Source organism: Bidens hawaiensis, unplaced genomic scaffold (genome assembly GCF_021521415.1).
Source record: "Bidens hawaiensis isolate Kalapana, Puna unplaced genomic scaffold, B.hawaiensis_p1.1 tig00050743_1, whole genome shotgun sequence".
Taxonomy (NCBI): Eukaryota; Viridiplantae; Streptophyta; class Magnoliopsida; order Asterales; family Asteraceae; genus Bidens; species Bidens hawaiensis.
In genome coordinates, this window is record NW_027499102.1 from 77,126 (window position 1) to 99,680 (window position 22,555).

At 39.4% G+C, this 22,555-nt stretch overlaps 1 protein-coding gene across 1 annotated transcript in view; it reads left to right on the forward strand.

The window, feature by feature from the left end:
* Positions 1-499: 499 nt before the first annotated feature.
* LOC143598708 (patellin-1-like) overlaps positions 500-22,555 on the forward strand; it is a gene marked incomplete at its 3' end in the record, with an annotated part of 28,051 nt that continues 5,995 nt past the window's right edge. The window contains exon 1 of the mRNA XM_077076857.1: positions 500-674. Within this exon, the coding sequence (XP_076932972.1) occupies positions 500-674 (175 nt within the window). The remainder of the gene's footprint in view (positions 675-22,555) is intronic.

Sequence of the window (22,555 nt, forward strand, 5' to 3'; positions counted from 1 at the left end):
TCGAGTCTAAGAAAGATAGAAATCGGTATTAAAAACACGAGCCGTGCCCAAAACAACACGAGTCGTGGTCAACAAAAAGTCAAACTTCAATGAAAACTGAACCAGAAGCAGCAGCACGGGGCCGTGCTTCTAAAAGCACGTCGCCGTGCTTTGCTCTCTGTTTCAGCAAAATTGGAAATTTTTCATAAGTTTAGACTAATTTAAGTTTAAATTGCAGATGGCCGACTATGGGGAAGAGTTTCATGCATTCCTAGTCTTCGGAAACCGGAGGACTAAGGACCAATCGGCAAACGAAAGATTAGCCTATCTCAATAATAGATATCCTGAAGCTCACTTCCGTGCATGTGAAGAAACCCTCAGACAAGTTAACCAACGGGAGCGCTATCAGAACATCGTCACGAGGCCGTGGAGACGAGTTTTTAACCAAACAGGGGATTAATTAACCGAACTTACAAAGGAGTTCCTAGCCTCATTCAACATAAAGAAGAAAAAATTCGACATGTGGGATGCCAAGGCAATAGAGTTCCGATGTGGGGGTATTTGGCATACAACCTCTGTCACTCAACTGGGAATCGATTTGGGTATCTACACAACCGAGGAAACTGACATAGATATCTGGTTCGAGGCCAAAACGACTTTTACAGATGAGGGTGACGATGACGAGGCTGAAGCAGGTGCATTAGGGACGAAACTTGGGAACAGTTGAGTTATGGAACAGCAAGCTATAGGCCAAGCGTTTCAAAGAGCACAGCACTGCGTGACCCACTCATGAGGTACATCCACTGTTTGCTGAGTCATACCATCACAGCTAGATGTCAGAGCGAAGGGGTTGTCAACCTAAGGGATCTTTGGGCATTGTACTGCATGAAAAACGAAATACCATGCAATATCACTATGCTATTCTGCAAGCTTTTCATGACAAATGCCACTGCCCGAAAAAATACCCCGATCTTTGGTGGTCCTTGGATCTACAACCTCTACAGGGCCTATGGTGCAGACACAGAAGGAACCACGAGCCCAGACTCGATAGCTCTCAACCTTGATTACTGTGAGAGCATGCAGATGGTTCAGCAGATCAGCCCGGGTGTGTGGAGATTTTGTGACAAGTAAAATCAGGTTAGGGACCCAGAAGACCCGTCAGCTATGATGATACAGGATGTGCATGAGAGACGACAATCACCGCCCAGAAAACACCGCCGCCGAACCTACCATCAGACAGGAGGCCCATATTCATTAGGGGCCGGCCCCAGTTTATCACATGATAGCCGATACTCTTTGGAGGGTATATATGGACTAATCGATCAATTCTCAGATAACACTACCGCCTCATTTAACAGGATCAACGAGCAAATGGTTGCCTCCGATGCATAGCGAGCAGCCGAGTATGAAGAAACGAGGCGAGAGATTGAGCGATTGGGCTATCGCATGGACAGGCAGTGGGGACCATTTGACCCAGACACGGGTAACTGATGACTGAAGGCACAGGTAGTTGGGCATGGGCATGGGCATGGGTTGTTAGTACTTTATGAACTTATTATTATTTGTGTTTGAAAAATTTACTTTTCTTCGTACTTGTTTATTTATGTTTGTGTTGGTTTGGATACTATTATGGCCATGAGTGCCAAAGACAGTTTATTAGGTACAAATTTAGCCCGATAGGGCATGGGATGGATGATTCCGTACCCAATTTTCAGTAGTTATGCTTGGTTGTTTGTGGATGTTTGCAGTTTTATATTATACAGGTACAAAAACAAGAAAACGGACGAAAAACAGGGGACGCTCTGTCGAAATTTCGTTAACCCGTAAGGAAGTAACTCTCCATTTTCACCCATAAATTAGAATTTTATATTTTCATGAATCTTGTCACATTGAGGACAATGTGAGATTCAAGTGTGGGGAGGGGAATTACTTGACCAATTGTTTGTCCAACTAATTATAAAAATTCTCTAAAACAAATATTTTTGCAGCAGACAAAGATTATTCTAAACCTAAAAAGAAATCCAAGAAAATTTTTTACAAATAACCACTCATTTAAAAGTGAAAAAGTAAGAAAAAGTTTTGTAATATTGAGAATAAATTTATGTGAAATATGGCGTTAATACCAATTCTTCCATTACTGTGAGATAAACCTCATGTCGTTTAAATATTTTTTCGGAAGCTTTAAGTGAGTCATATGTTTCATATAATTTAGAACTTGTCGCAATTATTCATTTTAAGACCGAACGAAGAGTTGTATAAGGAAGAAGGTAATATCTACACCATCCCACCAAACCCGTTATCAAATTACAAAACCCAAAAACCCGATCACTTTATCCATTTTCACCGGTAAAATACAACACTGGTCTTTTACCGGCAGACCCTAAAGAACTGGAAATGCATTCTTTCGATTTCAATTTCCTTTGCTGCATACATTTCGCAAAACCTAGGTTGCCTCCAGAACTTAGGGAGAGAATCTTTCTCTTTAGCAATGGAGTAAGGAAAAAGTGGCGCCAAGACGAACAAAGGCCACCATTCTGTGGAATTTCCAAAAACACAATGAAGAGAAGAGCAAAAAGATATGAACGATGTTTAGGTTGCGGAAACTGGTCACACGAAGGAAGATGTAGAAAAAGTCAAACTCAGTCTCAGCATGAATATACCGAACTAATGAGGGTGGGGGCTATTTGGCTCAAAGCCGAACGATCCATTAGAGTTGGAAGTTATATTCATAACAAGATTGAGGAAGAATTGATCCACATTCTCGATAAAACTGGTCTTGACGATCTGACCTTAAAAGAGTCATTAGATATAAAAAAAAAAAAAAAACTCTCGAAGAAAAAGGAGCTAACCATTGAAGACATCTCAAAACTCCCAAACAAGTGGAAGTTGTATTTACCATTAACCCTTGAACCACCGCAAAATACCAATTCCGACTCACACCAAACCAAAAACACTTTTTACCTTCTAAGCTATGCAACCCTTCAAAAAGGTGGAGATTTGAACTTGTTACAAGCTTATTTATCACATGTTGCATTTTGGCTAAGAGTGTTCACATACTTACATCACAGGTATGATCAGATATAAAACCGAGTGTGAGTGAACATTGTGAGAACGTGACGTTTTGCATAAAATGGAAACTCATAAAAACAAAAGTTCTCTTTCTTATCACTAACATAAAGATTGGTTATTTTGTTTCGTCTTCTTGAAGCTCACTTAAGGGGTAGCTATGATCTAAGTTTGCTGTTTTAGAGGATATTTAAAAGAGGATTGCTTGAGGACAAGCAATGTTCAAGTGTGAGGATGTTTGATGTACATATAAATATACATCTTTTCGGCATCAAATAATCTCTAAAAACTGCAATTTCCATCCAATAACATAGCATAAAAAGACTACTTATCATGATAAAACATAATTTCAGGTGAAACCAAGCCTCAAACGAAGAAACAAGAAAAAAGACGAAGAAAAACACAAGAAAAAAAAGGAACATGCCCTCATGCCTCAAGAAACACGCCCCCGTGCTTCTGAAACAATAAAAGACAAAATCAGGAAGCAAAAGCACGGGGCCGTGCTCATCATGCACGGGGCCATGGACGGGAACACAGAAAAGACAAAGAAGAATTGAGCACATGTCACTAAAAATCACGGGGGCGTGCCTTCCAACCACGGGGTCGTTGCCAGCTCACACAAAAGACAAAACAAATCTGGCACATGTCATAAAAATGCACGGGGCCGTGCTCATCAAGCACGGGGCCATGTTTCACACTCCAGATTGCCTACAAATAGTGGCTCTTGTGCCATTTAAAGAGTGTGCCTTGAAAAGAATTCTCTCCGGTTTTCACTTATAAAAACACACACTAACACTCACTTTGAAGATCTAGTGAAGAGTTTGAAGGTTTGGAGGTCATCACCACTAATCATCATCATCAACCATCATTACCATCATTAAGAAGAAGGATTCATCTACATTTGGTTAGATTGTTCTAAGTTTAATCATGTATTTGTTATTATCAATCATCTTAATGTTCATCATTATGCTTATTATGAGCTAAACTCCTTTTACCATCTAAAATCTATGAAGAAGCTTTGTTTTATTTGATAATTAATCAAGACATGTGATGTAGTCTAGTAAAGTACATGGTTATATTACAATTATCTTTTGATGAGAAATGTTTCACCATCTTAAATCACTAAATCAAAGTTGGTGGTTGTCAATATCTTTGGCAATCGTTCATGATCGATTCATGTTCTTGAAAGATAGAAATACTTTGATACATTATCGAAACATGGATCCTTATATTGTACTTAGAAATGATGAGATATAAGTTATGGTGTATTTTTCTTAACCTTGGTAATCCGAAAATGGCTTTGCTTAGGATATCAAATTAGTTAAAGAAACCATATGTTAACGGAATGTCTAATTATAACCTACATAAATCAACCAAGGGGAGGTTGTGTGATGAACTACAACCACCCGAAGTTGTTAGAATTGGTATTTGAGAAATCGAAGTCAATCCTAATCTTTCTACTTTACGAAACTACTTGTCAACTCAAATCGACATCATTGAGATGGTATGACATTAGGAAACGGTGGACTTTAAAATGCACATACCATCTCCTTAGTGCCGAAGATGCTCACTTAAGGTTTAAGGAGCTATATGTCATATATTGCTACGACAAGTTTATCACATGTCTACATATTAATTATCAATGCTAAATGGAGTGGATTCTTGATCTTAGATGGTAACCTTCGCATAATTGAACAACTCGTTTAGAATCTCTTTTCTCGGTCACCTATATATTATAAATATAAGTATTTATATTTTATAAAAAAGTTTAAAAATCAACCCCAAAATGATTAAAACCTCCGATTGAAGTAAAACAACGATTCATTATTAGAAACCTGTGTGTCCACGGATCGATACTTGGTTCTTATCAATACTATTCTACATATACGATAGGTACACTTGCCTATTTTGTGTGTGTTTAGTCTTTGTAGAAATCACTTTTATAAATTTAAAACACGATCTTGTGCAAAAGCTAAATATCCAATCTATCATAATTTTACAAGCCGTGCACACACGCATCAAAGTTTTTGGCGCCATTGCCGGGGATACACGGTACGTTTCTAAGAACGATCCAAGTTTTAATTTAATCATTGTCTATAATTGTACAAATCATTAATTTCTATTTTATTTTATCTTTAATTTTTACTAAATATTAAACTATATAATTTTACGGCTAGCCTACTTTTTACCTTTAGTTACCTTACTTTACTTTAGCTCAATCAACTTAGACTTTAGTATAGTTTATAATAGCTTAGCCTAACTCATAGTTTAACTTAGATTAACTTTAGATAACTTTTACTTTAGTGTAATTTTGATTTAGCCTCATGTATGTCCTTTACTTTTGAGCGTGAGCTTGTTTCTCCAATTTCTGAACCGGAACGACTCTTTCGTCGACGAACTCGTAAACGGACTACAGAACCCGCAGAAGCAATCAAAGATGAATCAGTAGACGCCACCACATCAGGAGAAAATCAAACTGAAGAAATGATGGCGGCCCAGAATAATGAGCCGAACATGAGCCAGTATGCCAAGCCAACTCTCGAAGGCTACGGCAATGGAGTGGCTCCACCCGAAATCACCGAAAATTTCGAAATCAAATCAAGCACCATTCATATGGTGGAAAATTCAGTTCAATTTCATGGTCTCCTCGACGAAGACCCTCTTTCTCACATATCTCGATTTCTACGAATCTGCGAAACCTTTAAAATTCAAAACTGTTCAGACGATTAAATCAAACTTAAACTTTTTCCTTTCTCTCTAAGGGGCCAAGCCTTAGAATGGATAGAATCTATTTCCTATGGTTCCATCACCACTTGGGACCAGATGGTTGAACAGTTTCTCCTCAAATACTTTCCGCCTGACAAAACTGCCAAATACCGAGCCAGCATTACCGGATTCCGGACCGATGATGATGAGTCGTTACGCGCAACATTGGAAAGATACAAAAGTCTTCTGAGAAGGTGCTCACATCATGGACTGAGCGTGTGGTTACAAGTCCAAACTTTCTTTGACGCACAATCCAGTCAAAACAAACAGTCCATCGACTAGATCGCTGGTGGTGACCTGGGATCCAAATCACCTAACGAAGCATTTGAAGTCCTGGAGAAAGCCGCAAAGAAGAGTTTCGCTTACAACCCACCAAGATCTAGACCTACCCATAAAGGAATACACCACGTTGATTCCAACACTCTTGTCACAGCACAGCTTGAAGCTCTTTCTAAAAAATTCGAACAACTTCAAGCCGAACTATCAAAAACCAAACTCACCTGTGACACTTGTGGAGGAAGTCATAAGATGAGTGACTATAAACAAGTCATTATGGCCATGGAAGAAGTCGATTTCATCGCACGATAGAACAACGCTTTCAGCAATAACTACAATCCAGGATGGAGAAACCACCCGAATTTCAGCTGGAAAGATAGAGGTAACCCTCAACCTTTATCCGGATTCGAAAAGAGACCTATGAATCAACCCTTCCAGCCTAAACCTCAATTTCAAGATCAAAGTTCTAGTAGCCATCAAAACCCAAGCTACTCGAAGATCAAAGAAATGCTAATTCAATTGATGACCAAAACAAATGAAGCAGAATAGAAAGCCGACTCAAGAACTGTTGATATCAGCGGAGTATTATTAAAACATGAAGCCGATCTCAAAAGTCAACAAGCATCGCTTCAGAACCTAGAAACCCAAATCGGACAAATTGCCCGACAATTATCCGAAAGACCACCTGGCACTCTTCCAAGCAATACAATCACCAACCAATTGCGACAGCTAACGCCGTCACACTCAGGAGTGATACAACCACTGTTGTTCCATCAACTTTGGAGAAAAAGTCTCCTGATGAAACACAAGAAATACTGACCCCAACAAGCACAGTACAGCCTAAGGAACCAGTCCGAACCTATGTTCTGCCTATTCTATACCCTTGAAGACTAAAGCAGGAGCGATTGGAAGCCCAGTACGGGAAGTTTCTAGAACTCTTTAAGCAACTCCATATCAACATCCCTTTTGTCGAAGCTATCGCTCAAATGCAAAAATACACCAAGTTTCACAAAGAAGTGCTAACAAACAAAAGGAAGCTGGAGGAACTCTCGCATGTCACCCTAAGTGAAGAATGTTCAGCTGTCATCCAAAGCATGCTACCGACAAAGATGACCGATCCAGGGAGCTTTACTATCCCTTGTCTCATAGGAAATTTATCTGTTAGCAATGCCCTGGCTGACCTAGGAGCTAGTATTAATTTAATGCCTTATGCGGTTTTTGAAAAACTAGGGATAGAGGAAACAAAGCCCACCCGCATGAGCATTCAGTTAGCTGACCGATCCGTTAAATACCCTCGGGGGCATTGTTGAAAACATGCTTGTCAAAATTGACAAGTTCGTTTTCCCAGTAGATTTTGTGATTCTAGACATGGAGGAAGACAAAAGTGTACCTCTGATTTTAGGAAGACCCTTTTTAGCCACCGCAAAGGCTATCATTGATGTTTGCTCCGGCAAACTCACTCTTAGGGTCAATGACGAGACAATCACTTTTGACATAGGAAAATCTATGCAATATCCGCAACAACACGATGACACCTTATACTGTGTTGACATCATAGACTCCATCGTAAGCTGCTATATGCGACATTCCTCCATCAATACTGTAAGGCCCCGTTACCGGTAACCCTACTTTTGTGTTGGATTTACTCATAAACACAGTTCTAACTATCATAGTTGATTAAAACATTTACGCGGAAAATTAAACTTTCATAAAACATTACAATATTTCACTACTTGTCCCAAAACATCCCTTGTCTTCCACATTAAAACATTAAAATTAAAACATCGTAAGTCTTCAGATGCCAGACTCCTGTTCAGTGCCATGTGTCTCCTCAAGCGAGCTGCCTCATCCTACTCACCTGCGTGCATACTAAAAGTCAGCTACGCTGAGTGAGTTCTAGTTAATCACATAATCATACAATACCTTCTTACATCTCATACTTAATCTCTTAACTTTCTTTCATATACACCTAAGTTCTCTTACCTTCATTTTTACTTTCTTACTTTCTTTACATACATAATCATACGTTCATTTTTACCTTCATACTTTTCTTACATACATAATCATACTTTTTAAAGAGCCTTTCGCCCTAAAACCTCACAGATATTATAAGGGTCTGGTCCCTTATTTTCGAATATTAGAAGGGTTCGATTCCCTAACATCACAGATATTATAAGGGTCTGGTCCCTATCATCACAGATATTATAAGGGTCTGGTCCCTAGTTTTCGAATATTAGAAGGGTTCGATTCCCTAACATCAAAGATATAATAAGGGTCTGGTCCCTATCATCACAGATATTATAAGGGTCTGGTCCCTAGTTTTCGAATATTAGAAGGGTTCGATTCCCTAACATCACAGATATTATAAGGGTCTGGTCCCTATCATCACAGATATTATAAGGGTCTGGTCCCTAGTTTTTGAATATTAGAAGGGTTCGATTCCCACTTCGTTACCATACAACCATACATCATACCTCAAGTATTATTAGGGCTTGGTACCCTTTTCGTAACCATACAACTATACATTATCATTTCTTTCTTCTATTATCACTACCATGCTCATATACATAACATACATAACATTCTTACCTATACCTAGCGTTACAACCTGACAGTACGTGCAATATCCGAAGATCGTTCACGTACCATCAAGCAATCATTCTTACATAACACATATATCACATAGGGCATACGCTTATCACTTAGGATAAATGAATTAACAACACATCAAGTATGCACACAGCCCCGAAAACATAACAAGGAATGGGGCTAGAAACTCACCTGAACACGGTTACGTTCACCGTTAATCGTAATTCCTTTCTTCAGTTGTGCACGGCTGACTGTATAACAAGTATACGTATCAATTAACTATCACTTCTCATAATGTATTTTTATCTTTATGTGACCCACAACGAACGGGGGTCCGGGGGCAGCGCCCCTGGCAGCGGGGTCTAGGGGCGGCTGCCCCTAGCAGGGTCTAAGGGGCAGAGCCCCTGGCTGGGGTCGAGCTACCAGGTCAGCTTGGAAAAAATTTATTTCCATTAACTGTCTTAACACATTTTTCATTAGATTTTTAATATTTTCTAAACGAACTTGGCTTTAGGCGAAGTTAAACCTCAGGCGAACTTGTCATCAGGCGAAGTTAAACCTCAGGCGAACTTAGCTTTAGGCGAAGTTAAACCTCAGGCGAACTTGTCATCAGGCGAACTTAAACCTCAGGCGAACTTAGCTTTAGGCGAAGTTAAACCTCAGGCGAACTTAGCTTTAGGCGAAGTTAAACCTCATGCGAACTTAGCTTTAGGCGAAGTTAAACCTCAGGCGAACTTAGCTTTAGGCGAAGTTAAACCTCAGGCGAACTTAAACCTCAGGCGAACTTGTCATCAGGCGAACTTAGCTTGCAGGCGAAGTTCATCAGGCGAACTTAGCTTGCAGGCGAAGTTCATCGCTTGAAGGCGAAGCTGCCCAGATGAAGGCGAAGTTGCCCAGACAGCCTGCTGTTTGGTTTCTGTCCAACATTTCGAGCGATTTTAACACCCCCGCTATGGTTCAATATCACCCACTACGCTTCCCGACCATTTCCGGTCACTTAACACTAAAAAGCTTGGATCTTTAAACTTCAAAGTTCAAGAATCTTACCTTTTTGAGCTTGTTGGATCTTGTTTCTTTGCTTAATCACAACCAACCGCTCTATCTTCTCTCTCGGATCTTGGTCTCTCTCTCTACGGCTTCTCGGCCTCTCTCTCTCTCTCCTCGGATCTCGGCCGCCGGTCGGCTTGTGTATGGGGTGTGTGTGTTTTGGAAGTGTGAAGGAATAGATGTAAATGAAGATATTTTTTGGGTTTAGGGGATATTTATATCCCTTAAATCTCATTCTCATTTAACCCATCTCAATTAATCCAAGTCCCTGATCCGCTCCTACCCGATATTAATAATTAAAAACGCGACATCACTAACATAACTTTCTTTATTCAACATTATAAATTTTAGGATGTTACAAGTCTTCCCCCCTTAAAGCGGTTTCATCCCCGAAACCTAACTATTACATAAACAACCTAGGGTAAAACTTGCGCATCTCATCCTCGGCTTCCCAAGTAGCATCTGATCCCTTACGGTGTTTCCATATCACTTTTACCAAAGGTATAATCTTGTGACGAAGCTGCTTCTCCTTGCGGTCAACGATCGCTATCGGTTGCTCGATGTAGTTCAATTGTTCATCAACCTCAATGTCCATCAATGGCACGTGAGATGTGTCATCAGCTAGACACTTCCTCAGATGAGAAACATGGAAGGTTGAATGAATTCCTTCTAACTCATCGGGTAAATCCAGTTTATAAGCTACTTCACCCACACGTTTTACAACCTTGAACGGTCCAATGTACCTCAGACTCAACTTTCCTCTTTTCCTAAAACGGATAATCCCCTTCCAAGGCGAGACCTTGAGCATCACATTGTCACCAACTTTGAACTCAATTGGTCGTCGCCGCTTATCTGCATAAGACTTTTGTCTGTCTTGCGCGGCTTTCATTCTTGCTTTGATCTGATCGAACTTTGAAGACGTTTCTTGAACCACTTCTAGGCTTCCCATTTCCTTCTGACCAATCTCACCCCAACACACCGGGGTTCTACATCGTCTACCGTACAGCGTCTCAAACGGTGGCATACCAATACTTGAATGGTAACTGTTGTTATAGGAGAACTCTGCTAGATGCAGATGATCATCCCAACTTCCACCAAAATCTAAAACACAAGCACGTAGCATATCCTCAAGGGTTTGGATCGTCCGTTCAGACTGTCTATCGGTTTGAGGATGATACGCCGTACCGATGTTCAACCTCGTCCCCATAGCTTCATGGAATTTCTTCCAGAACCTCGAAGTAAACCGTGTATCCCTATCAGACACGATCGATAACGGTACTCCATGCTTGGTTACCACTTCCTTGATGAACAAGCTTGCTAACGTTTCTGACGAGATGGCCTCTCGTATGGGCAGAAAGTGAGCACTCTTGGTCAAACGGTCCACAATCACCCAGATGGTATCATGTTGCTTAGCTGTACGAGGTAGCTTAGTTATGAAATCCATGGTAATGTGTTCCCATTTCCACTCAGGTATCTCTAGCGGTTGCATCTTCCCATAAGGCTTTTGGTGCTCGGCCTTGACTTGTAAGCAAGTTAAGCACTTACTAACATAATCCACTACATCATTCTTCATTCCTGGCCACCAGTAATCTCTTTTCAGGTCTTGGTACATCTTTGTAGCTCCAGGATGGATTGAGTACCTTGACTTATGAGCTTCATCTAAGATTCGACTTCTAAGATCACCATGGCGTGGAATCCACATACGGTCAAATCTAGTTTTAACTCCATGAGTGTTTTCCATCAACTCATCTTGCTGGCCATAAATCCTTTCTTTCTTTACTAACCCTTCGTCTACTAACACTTCTGACTGCACTTTGATGATTTCTTCAAAAAGACTTGAGTTCATGATCAACTTATATGACTTCACTGTTGCAAGGACTTCCTCATTCTTACGACTTAACGCATCAGCGACCACGTTAGCTTTACCGGGGTAATACCTAATCTCACAGTCGTAATCCTTTATCAATTCTAACCATCTTCTCTGCCTCATGTTCAGTTCTTTGTGTTCGAAGAAGTACTTTAAACTCTTATGATCGGTATAGATAGTACACTTAGTACCGTACAGATAATGCCTCCATGTCTTAAGAGCATGCACTACAGCTGCTAACTCCAGATCATGCGTCGGATAAGTACTTTCATGGACCTTCAACTGTCTAGACGCGTAAGCTATCACCTTCCCCCATTGCATCAACACGCAACCTAACCCTTGATGCGAGGCATCAGCACAAACAACGAAATCCTCGTCGCCATCGGGCAAAGTAAGGATTGGAGCTTGCGTGAGCCTCTTCTTCAATTCTTCAAAGGCTTCTTCCTGAAACTTTCCCCAACTGAATACTATCGACTTTCGGGTCATACCGGTCAGCGGTGCGGCTATCTTGGAGAAACCTTCGATGAATCTCCTATAGTAGCCAGCTAACTCTAGGAAACTTCGTATATCAGTCGGATTCTGCGGAGTCTTCCAATTCGTTATCGCTTCAATCTTAGCTGGGTCCACGGTAATCCCTTCAGGATTAATCGCGTGACCTAAAAATTGCATTTCTCTTAACTAGAACGCGCACTTCGAAAACTTGGCATACAACTTCTCTTTCTTCAGAGTCTCCAGTACCTCTCTCAGATGCTCAGCATGTTCAGACTCGCTCTAAGAATAAACCAATATATCATCGATGAAGACGATAACCGACTTATCCAACATCGGTCGACACACCCTATTCATCATGTCCATAAATGCTGCAGGAGCATTGGTTAGACCGAATGACATTACGAGGAACTCGTAGTGTCCATACCGCGTTCGGAACGCTGTCTTAGGGATGTCTGCCTCTTTCACCTTCAGCTGATGGTAGCCTGATCTGAGATCTATTCGTGAGAACCAACTTGAACCTTGCAGTTGGTCAAACAAATCATCAATCCTTGGCAACGGATATCTATTCTTTACCGTCAGCTTATTCAACTCACGATAATCTATGCACATTCTCATACTTCCATTCTTCTTCTTCACGAACAAAACTGGTGCGCCCCACGGGGAAACACTCGGTCTTATGAAACCTTTGTCGAGGAATTCTTGCAGTTGTGACATCAATTCTTTCATCTCGGACGGTGCTAGACGGTAAGGCGCTTTCGCGACAGGTTGGGCTCCTGGTATTAAATCTATCTGAAATTCTATCTCTCGCTCTGGTGGCAACCCCGGAAGATCCTCAGGGAATACTTCTGGGTAGTCGCGCACAATAGGAACATCTTTCATTTCTTTCGTCTCGGCCGTAGCGTTGACGACATACGCCAGGTAGGCACAACACCCTCGCCTTAGCAAACCCTCGGCTTTCATCATCGAAATGACATTAAGCCCAGAACTTTCCTTATCACCATAGACCGTTACCGCGCTACCATCCAATGACTTTAACCTTATAATCCTACTCTTACATACTATCTGAGCCTCAAACTCAGACAACCAATCCATACCCAAAACCACATCGAACCCTCCCAAGGTCATAACGTACAAGGTAATCGGGAACTCATGTCCTTCCAATTCTATCTTATAATTCTTAACCACTTTTGTTATTTTAACCGAAGTGTCACTGGCGGTTTCCACCGCAAAAGTTTCAGACACTCGGCAACATTTCATTTTAGCTAGTTTACTAAATGGTGTGGCTACGAAACTTTTGTTTGCGCCCGAATCAAATAATACAGAAGCGGAAACACCGTTCACTAAAAACGTACCTGTGACGACATCCGGAATCTGCTTGGCTTGCTCTTGGGTCAGCGTGTAGGCTCTAGTTCTTGGCCTAGCTTGATCAGCATCCTTCCTTCCACTACCTCCAGCTTCACCATTTGTGCACTCTCTCGCCATGTGGCCTGGCTTGCCACATTTGTAACATGCTGGCTTTGCACTGCACTCATTGGCATAATGCCCCACCTTCCCACACTTGTAACACACATTAGACCCCATCCGGAATTCCCCACCGTGGGCCTTTCCACATTTGAGACAAACACCAGGACTTTTACTCCACTTGCACTCACCACCATGCATCTTTCCGCAGGTCTTACACGATCTCTTCTCCCACACTCTCTGCTTCTTAACTTTGGGGTTCCATAACTGAGTACCGGGTCGTTTAGCAGGAGCGGCCCATTTCTTCTCCTTCTTCTCGTCTTCCACCACCACATCATCCGCAGTCAGGTCTGCATAGACCATTTCTGCGAGTTCGACAGCAGAATCGAAAGTAGTAGGTTTACTTGTCCTGACTAACATGCGGACTCTCTGGGGTAATCCTCTCACATAACACTTGATTCTCTTAGCCTCAGTGTTGACCATATCGGGTACTAGCCTAGACATTCGATTGAACTCGGTAGTGTACTCACGATGTGTCATTGTCCTAGCTTTCAAGTTCAGGAACTTCATCTCCGCCTTTTCAACCTCGGCGTCAGCACAGAACTTCTTCATTACTAACTCCTTCAGATCTTCCCACCTCGTCTCTTTGATCTCTTCTCGGGTCTTTCTTTGCTCCACACTCTCCCACCAATACATAGCCTCATCCTCGAATGATTGAGTAGCATAACCTACCGCTTGATCGGGACGGCACTCGCTAATGCGGATAACCTTATCCATGGCGGTTATCCACTGAAGAGTAGCGATCGCGTCTCCTAAACCAGTCAGCTTCGGCGGGTCGCGTCCTTTGAAGGACTTATAGCTGCACCCACCTTGGCCTCTTCTCCTGTCATAGACTTCCACAGACTTATCCTCACTCGAGGTCCTTCTTTCTCCTTCCCCATCCTTTCTACCATCACCACCCGCCCTTTCAGCAGTTCGTTCACGGCTTCCAGCAGATCCTTCGGGATTCAGGTTCTTCACAGCAGCAACCACAGCTTGAACAATGGCTGCTTGAACTGCAGGGCTAAGTTGAACTTCCTCGTTGTTTCCCGGGCTTTTTCCCGTTGCGCTTCCTTCAACTTCGGTGTTGGAAGCGGTCTCAACCGAAGGTTGCCAGACACGACGAGGCCTGCCACGTCGTCCAGTGCGACCTCCAGCTCCAACAAAGTCTCCAGCTCTAGTCATCGTATTCTAAAAGGGAAAACACAAACATCATCACTCAAGGAACTATTTAGTACAAGGATAGCAAGGCTAACAGGTAATAACAGTGGCCAGTTGTGATTAGCTGATCACGTTACTTTCCGTGTCCTATACACTTCCCTTTATGAGTCCATTTGTGCTGGTTCTACTTAAGCAGTTTGTCAAATCAAACAATCAATTATTCCTATCCCTGTCGTTCACATATCTTTTCTTTCCCATTAACATATATCATTTAATCATACCATTTACCTTTACTGATCTTGCTTGAGCGACACATGGCATTCTTGAACTGGCATCTTCTTTCCTTTCTTACTTAAATCCCATACTCTGTTCGAGTCTAAGCATGTAGGATGCTTAAATCTCTCGAACTTATGCTCTGATACCAACTTGTAAGGCCCCGTTACCGGTAACCCTACTTTCGTGTTGGATTTACTCATAAACACAGTTCTAACTATCAGAGTTGATTAAAACATTTACGCGGAAAATTAAACTTTCATAAAACATTACAATATTTCACTACTTGTCCCAAAACATCCCTTGTCTTCCACATTAAAACATTAAAATTAAAACATCGTAAGTCTTCAGATGCCAGACTCCTGTTCAGTGCCATGTGTCTCCTCAAGCGAGCTGCCTCATCCTACTCACCGGCGTGCATACTAAAAGTCAGCTACGCTGAGTGAGTTCTAGTTAATCACATAATCATACAATACCTTCTTACATCTCATACTTAATCTCTTAACTTTCTTTCATATACACCTAAGTTCTCTTACCTTCATTTTTACTTTCTTACTTTCTTTACATACATAATCATACGTTCATTTTTACCTTCATACTTTCCTTACATACATAATCATACTTTTTAAAGAGCCTTTCGCCCTATAACCTCACAGATATTATAAGGGTCTGGTCCCTTGTTTTCGAATATTAGAAGGGTTCGATTCCCTAACATCACAGATATTATAAGGGTCTGGTCCCTATCATCACAGATATTATAAGGGTCTGGTCCCTAGTTTTCGAATATTAGAAGGGTTCGATTCCCTAACATCACAGATATTATAAGGGTCTGGTCCCTATCATCACAGATATTATAAGGGTCTGGTCCCTAGTTTTCGAATATTAGAAGGGTTCGATTCCCTAACATCACAGATATTATAAGGGTCTGGTCCCTATCATCACAGATATTATAAGGGTCTGGTCCCTAGTTTTCGAATATTAGAAGGGTTCGATTCCCACTTCGTTACCATACAACCATACATAATACCTCAAGTATTATTAGGGCTTGGTACCCTTTTCGTGACCATACAACTATACATTATCATTTCTTTCTTCTATTATCACTACCATGCTCATATACATAACATACATAACATTCTTACCTATACCTAGCGTTACAACCTGACAGTACGTGCAATATCCGAAGATCGTTCACGTACCATCAAGCAATCATTCTTACATAACACATATATCACATAGGGCATACGCTTATCACTTAGGATAAATGTATTAACAACACATCAAGTATGCACACAGCCCCGAAAACATAACAAGGAATGAGGCTAGAAACTCACCTGAACACGGTTACGTTCACCGTTAATCGTAATTTCTTTCTTCAGTTGTGCACGGCTGACTGTATAAAAAGTATACGTATCAATTAACTATCACTTCTCATAATGTATTTCTATCTTTATGTGACCCACAATGAACGGGGGTCCGGGGGCAGCGCCCCTGGCAGCGGGGTCTAGGGGCGGCAGCCCCTAGCAGGGTCCAAGGGGCAGAGCCCCTGGCTGGGGTCGAGCTACCAGGTCAGCTTGGAAAAATTTTATTTCCATTAACTGTCTTAACACATTTTTCATTAGATTTTTAATTTATTTTCTAAACGAACTTGGCTTTAGGCGAAGTTAAACCTCAGGCGAACTTGTCATCAGGCGAAGTTAAACCTCAGGCGAACTTAGCTTTAGGCGAAGTTAAACCTCAGGCGAACTTGCCATCAGACGAACTTAGCTTTAGGCGAAGTTAAACCTCAGGCGAACTTAGCTTTAGGCGAAGTTAAACCTCAGGCGAACTTAGCTTTAGGCGAAGTTAAACCTCAGGCGAACTTGTCATCAGGCGAACTTAAACCTCAGGCGAACTTGTCATCAGGCGAACTTAGCTTGCAGGCGAAGTTCATCAGGCGAACTTAGCTTGCAGGCGAAGTTCATCGCTTGAAGGCGAAGCTGCCCAGATGAAGGCGAAGTTGCCCAGACAGCCTGCTGTTTGGTTTCTGTCCAACATTTCGAGCGATTTTAACACCCCCGCTATGGTTCAATATCACCCACTACGCTTCCCGACCATTTCCGGTCACTTAACACTAAAAAGCTTGGATCTTTAAACTTCAAAGTTCAAGAATCTTACCTTTTTGAGCTTGTTGGATCTTGTTTCCTTGCTTAATCACAACCAACCGCTCTATCTTCTCTCTCGGATCTTGGTCTCTCTCTCTACGGCTTCTCGGCCTCTCTCTCTCTCCTCGGATCTCGGCCGCCGGTCGGCTTGTGTATGGGGTGTGTGCGTTTTGGAAGTGTGAAGGAATAGATGTAAATGAAGATATTTTTTGGGTTTAGGGGATATTTATATCCCTTAAATCCCATTCTCATTTAACCCATCTCAATTAATCCAAGTCCCTGATCCGCTCCTACCCGATATTAATAATTAAAAACGCGACATCACTAACATAACTTTCTTTATTCAACATTATAAATTTTAGGATGTTACAAATACTCCCCTAGAAACACAAGTCTTAGACAAAACACTAAACAAACCAATTTTAGAAAATGAAAATTTCAATAACAACTACCACGAAGAATCAGAAAAGATATACGAAATCATTGAAAACAATGAAAAATCAAAACCATCAATCGAAGAACCACCAGCCTTAGAGTTAAAAGAACTACCAAAACATCTTGAATACGCCTTTCTAGAGAAGGATTCTCAACTCCCAGTAATTATTTCATCTCACATTTCTAAAGAAGAGAAAGACGAACTTCTTAAGGTTCTCAAAAACCATAAGAAGGCTATCGCATGGAAGATCATGGATATCAAGGGCATCAGTCCTTTGTTTAGTAACCACAAAATCCTCATGGAGGAAGAATACAAACCCGTGGTCCAACATCAAAGACGTCTCAACCCTAACATGCAAGATGTGGTGAAGACGGAAGTAATCAAACTGCTTGACGCCAGATTAATCTACCCGATCTTAGATTCACCTTGGGTAAGTCCCGTTCAAGTAGTACCCAAGAAGGGAGGAATGACAGTCGTAATGAACGAGAAGGACGAACTAATACCAATGAGGACCATCACAGGCTGGTGAGTTTGCATCGATTACCGGAAGCTTAATGATGCCACAAGAAAAGATCATTTCCCACTTCCTTTCATAGATTAAATGCTCGAACGATTATCTGGAAAGATGTTCTACTGTTCCAAAATAACTAATTTAGACAAATAATCGTTTATGGTATAATTGAATACAAAATACGTTTAGACGAAAATGATGAAGACGAAAAAAAATCTTCTTTGTGAAAACATAACTACGATTGGTTTAACTCAAAACACTTTTTTTATTGAGCTTATGAAAACTTAAATAATTGAGATCGAATGATTTGGGGTACCTCGAATAGGTTTGTGTAAACGAGGTTTGACTAAGGTAAGGTTGATGAAATTAAGTCTTGCGGGTCTAGAATCGAGTAAGCGAGAACGACCTTGTTACATGAAGAAAGCCTGAAAGGCATAGAGTTGGTTGGTTTAAGCTAAATGAGCATGGGTAGTATGGTACGGTTCCGGTATAATTGAACTCGGCGTGAATGAGTAAAGAACAATGTGTTGCGTAGGTGATTAGGGTCTCCATAATTGTAGAATGCACGTGTAGCAGGTGTATAAAGCTAAGTCGATGGCATAGACCGCTGTGGGATGTCTTTATGTCGTAGGCAGCGTAACGACAAGTGTTAACGGGATAACCATAACTGTTATAGTGAGTGTAAGAATAACACAAGAATCGAGTTGGATGACGAAAGTCGCGAATAAGACGTAACGAGCGTATTCTGGTGTAAAGTTTCTTGTTTGGGACACTATGATTTCGTTGAGATTGATAATTGGTTTACTTAATAACCTAAACTATCTTATTAAGCTTGCGTTTGTTATTATCGTTATTATCGTTGTTATGAGGGTGAATAACGATAAATGAATCGAAATTTTTCTGAAAGAAATAAGTGAACAAGATTAAATTGATTGCATTAGTGTTTTGAGTTAGAATTTATACCCTAGAGATTGTAGGAGCTAACTCTTTGACAGTACTTGTGGTCATAAAGCGGGTGTAGAGAATATATGACCTGTATTTTTTGACGTAGAAATCATTCTATAATTATGTAAATTGAGATTAAATGAGTATAAATAATAAGTTGTGTAAATTTCTTATTAGTTATTAAAGAAAGAGTGAAATTCGACATAAGTTGTGCTAGCGTTAATCATGACTTAAGGATAAGTCAGAATTTAAATGAGGTAGTCTATTCGATAATTCGTTAAGTAGGTGATATAATCAATGAGATGATTTGATATGATATTTTATCGAAGCATAACAAATTAAAATGTTAATACTTAAAATTTAAGGGTGATAACTGAGATTTAATTGATAGTTATTTGGGGTATTGAGTTACTTGTGATAAGTTCGTTAATTGATAACGTGATAATCGTGAACATGAGGGATATTGTTTAAATATTAAGGTATTTAATAATACTTTTATTATATTTGATAGTCTGATGATGTTATAATATGTGTATGAGAAAATAGCTATTAATTGCTCTTGATAATTTGTGAATGTGATAACATGAGTGCGAGATAACCGATTAGATAATTAAATAGTAAATTGTTTAGATAAACTTGTGATAACAGATTCCCAGTGAGTGAATGATTTGTGCTTCATCATGGGAATGAAAATATTCGTGAGTATGTGAATGAATTGAATCAATAAGTCTTGGTTCAATGTAATTGAATAATTAAATAATTGAGTCAAGTCGTAAGTTGTTTCATATAGAATAAAATACATAAACAAATAATAAATAACGTAAGTTTCTCGATATATTGGGTTTCCATGAGCTTATTCATGATATTTTGTTGGTCCATGAGTGTTACGTACCGTTTTAACCGACCAAACTAAATAATGAATTACAAATGTAAGTATGAGTAGTTGAGTATCTCATGTATCACCAGGCGTGATAATGCTCCAACCAAATATCGTAAATATAATAATTGTGAAAATAAATAGTTGGCGTGTCCAAGGCGTCCCATGGATTTTTCACCCGACCAGACATTTAAAAAGTAATAATGTAATAACAATGAAACGCAATGGAAAAAAAATGTAACAGTTAACTGATTACGATAAACACTAAAAAGGTAAAAACAAAACTTAGGAAATCCTAAAAGAAATTCTCGTCAACGAAAACAACCAACAAAAATTTAAATGTAAATATATATCTTGGGAATGAGGTATTGCGTCGGAGTTATAAAAATATTTTGAGGATGAGACACAGTCTCATAGTAATAAAATATCTTGAGAGTGAAACATAGCTTCGGAGTTGTGTGTGTACATTACAATAAAATAAACAATTAGCTAAGCAGCTAAATAAGTATTTAATCTCACAAGTAATTACGTAAGCTGTAAACAACCAAATAGAACACATTAGGTAAACAAATAAGAACGTATGGGGTTCCTAAGCATGTTACTAAGGCACCACTAACGACCTATCTTAAACCTTCGGCTCTGATACCAATCTGTCACACCCCAACCTACGGCGGAAACGCCGGGGCGTGAACTGATTGTCACAGCTCACAGGGTTACTATCATGAAAATATAAAGCGACAATATATAATTAATTTATTTATTATCAAACAACATTCATATACAACAAAAATAAAGAAAATTACAAATACAAAACCAACTATTCTTGTATATGTTTTATCCTAAAGTCATCTCTATGTGAGCTTCAGTTCGATAAGCAATCCAAATATATAACCTGCAAATGCGTACAAAATATATGTTTGTCAACACCACATGTTGAGTGAGTAGATCACCAGTTTTGACACAAACAAAAATGGTAATAATATATATAATGATATAAGTGAGTAAGAAAAAAATAGGCAAAACTGTTATCTGTGAGTATAAACAATTAAACCATAGCACATACATAAACAATCAACCATAAAGAAAGGGCTAAACCGTTGCCATGCGAATGGGCATTGGTTACCAAAAATGAGGTGTTGGTGAAACTATTGCCAATGCGATCTAGCTCCAGCCACTACGACGGTCGTATGATCATACTATAATGAGATTATGTTGGACCTCTCCGAATGCGATTCAAGTAAGCAAGTAAGCAAATAGCAAGTAACAGACTATCATTCAATTGATACACGGCACAAAGATCACAGTTTGCGTTTGAGAAATAATAAGATAAATAATATGATAAATGTTACGCAAGTGTCCCAAAAACATTTGAAAACAATTAAAATAGGGGAGTGATTACTCACCTGATCAGATGATGAAATAAGAATGATGATGTGAGAAAGGTAAAACCTTTGGGATTCACCGACAATGAGTCCTATTTAAATATGATACGATATATATTAATCATAAAAGGTAGACTTGATTTAATGAATTAAGATTTGGATGAGATTTGAGTATGATTTGGATTAAGATATTTATTGATTAATCTCTACGGTCATTGTCTTTAATAGTCTTATTAATTATAAATTCCCCAAAAATTACCCATGATATAATATATAAATAAATAATTAAATAATTTAATTAATATAAGATATCTTGAAATAATAAAATCTAAATTAAATAAATTAATATAAATTAAATATAAAGTGAGATATACTATTAATTATTTTGAATAAATAAGGTACTTATATAAATAAGTAGATAATCATTATAAATCTAATATGTAGTAAGGTGCAAATAAATATTTTGTATAAACCTTTTAAGGAAAAATCTACTTAATACGTTTATAATATATATATATATATATATATATATATATATATATATATATATATATATATATATAACAGATTTATAAAGACGTTCAATGGCAAGAAAAGCACCAATATTGATGTAGGGTTTTAATAACGTAACGAGAATTTAATATTATTAATAAAAATATAATAGTAACACACACACACACACATATATATGTATATATAAACATAAACATAAACATATATGTATAAGTAAACGAAAGCTTTTACGAGGTTTGACAAGAAATACAAACTCCAAGATGCCGGCTTGAATAAACTAATATTTATTTAATAATTAATATTAATTATATAATCCTTTAAAAAATTAAAAAGAAAATCAAAGTGAAAACCGTCACCGCCCGGATTCGAACCTGGGCAGATGGCCGGTTCAAGTGACTAACACTCACCCCAACCCACCAGCTGAGCCAGAGTGTTTGTTATTAAGCAGACGCAAACAAAAATACATATATACACAGACTTTGATCAACCCCAATTGAGTTACAAACCCTAGAATTAACAATTGATTAAACCAGTTTACGATTGAGTAAATAAAGTTAGGTTTAATGTAATTAGGTTCAAAACGATTCTGGTGCACATAATTAATTACCTAAATGATGAACAGGCAATGGTGAAATTGATGATGATGCAGACGGCTCGACCAAGAACGAGGAGGGATACATTCGGGAGGTTAAAACTTAATTGATTATGGGGCTTCAACTCGCGATGCTTAT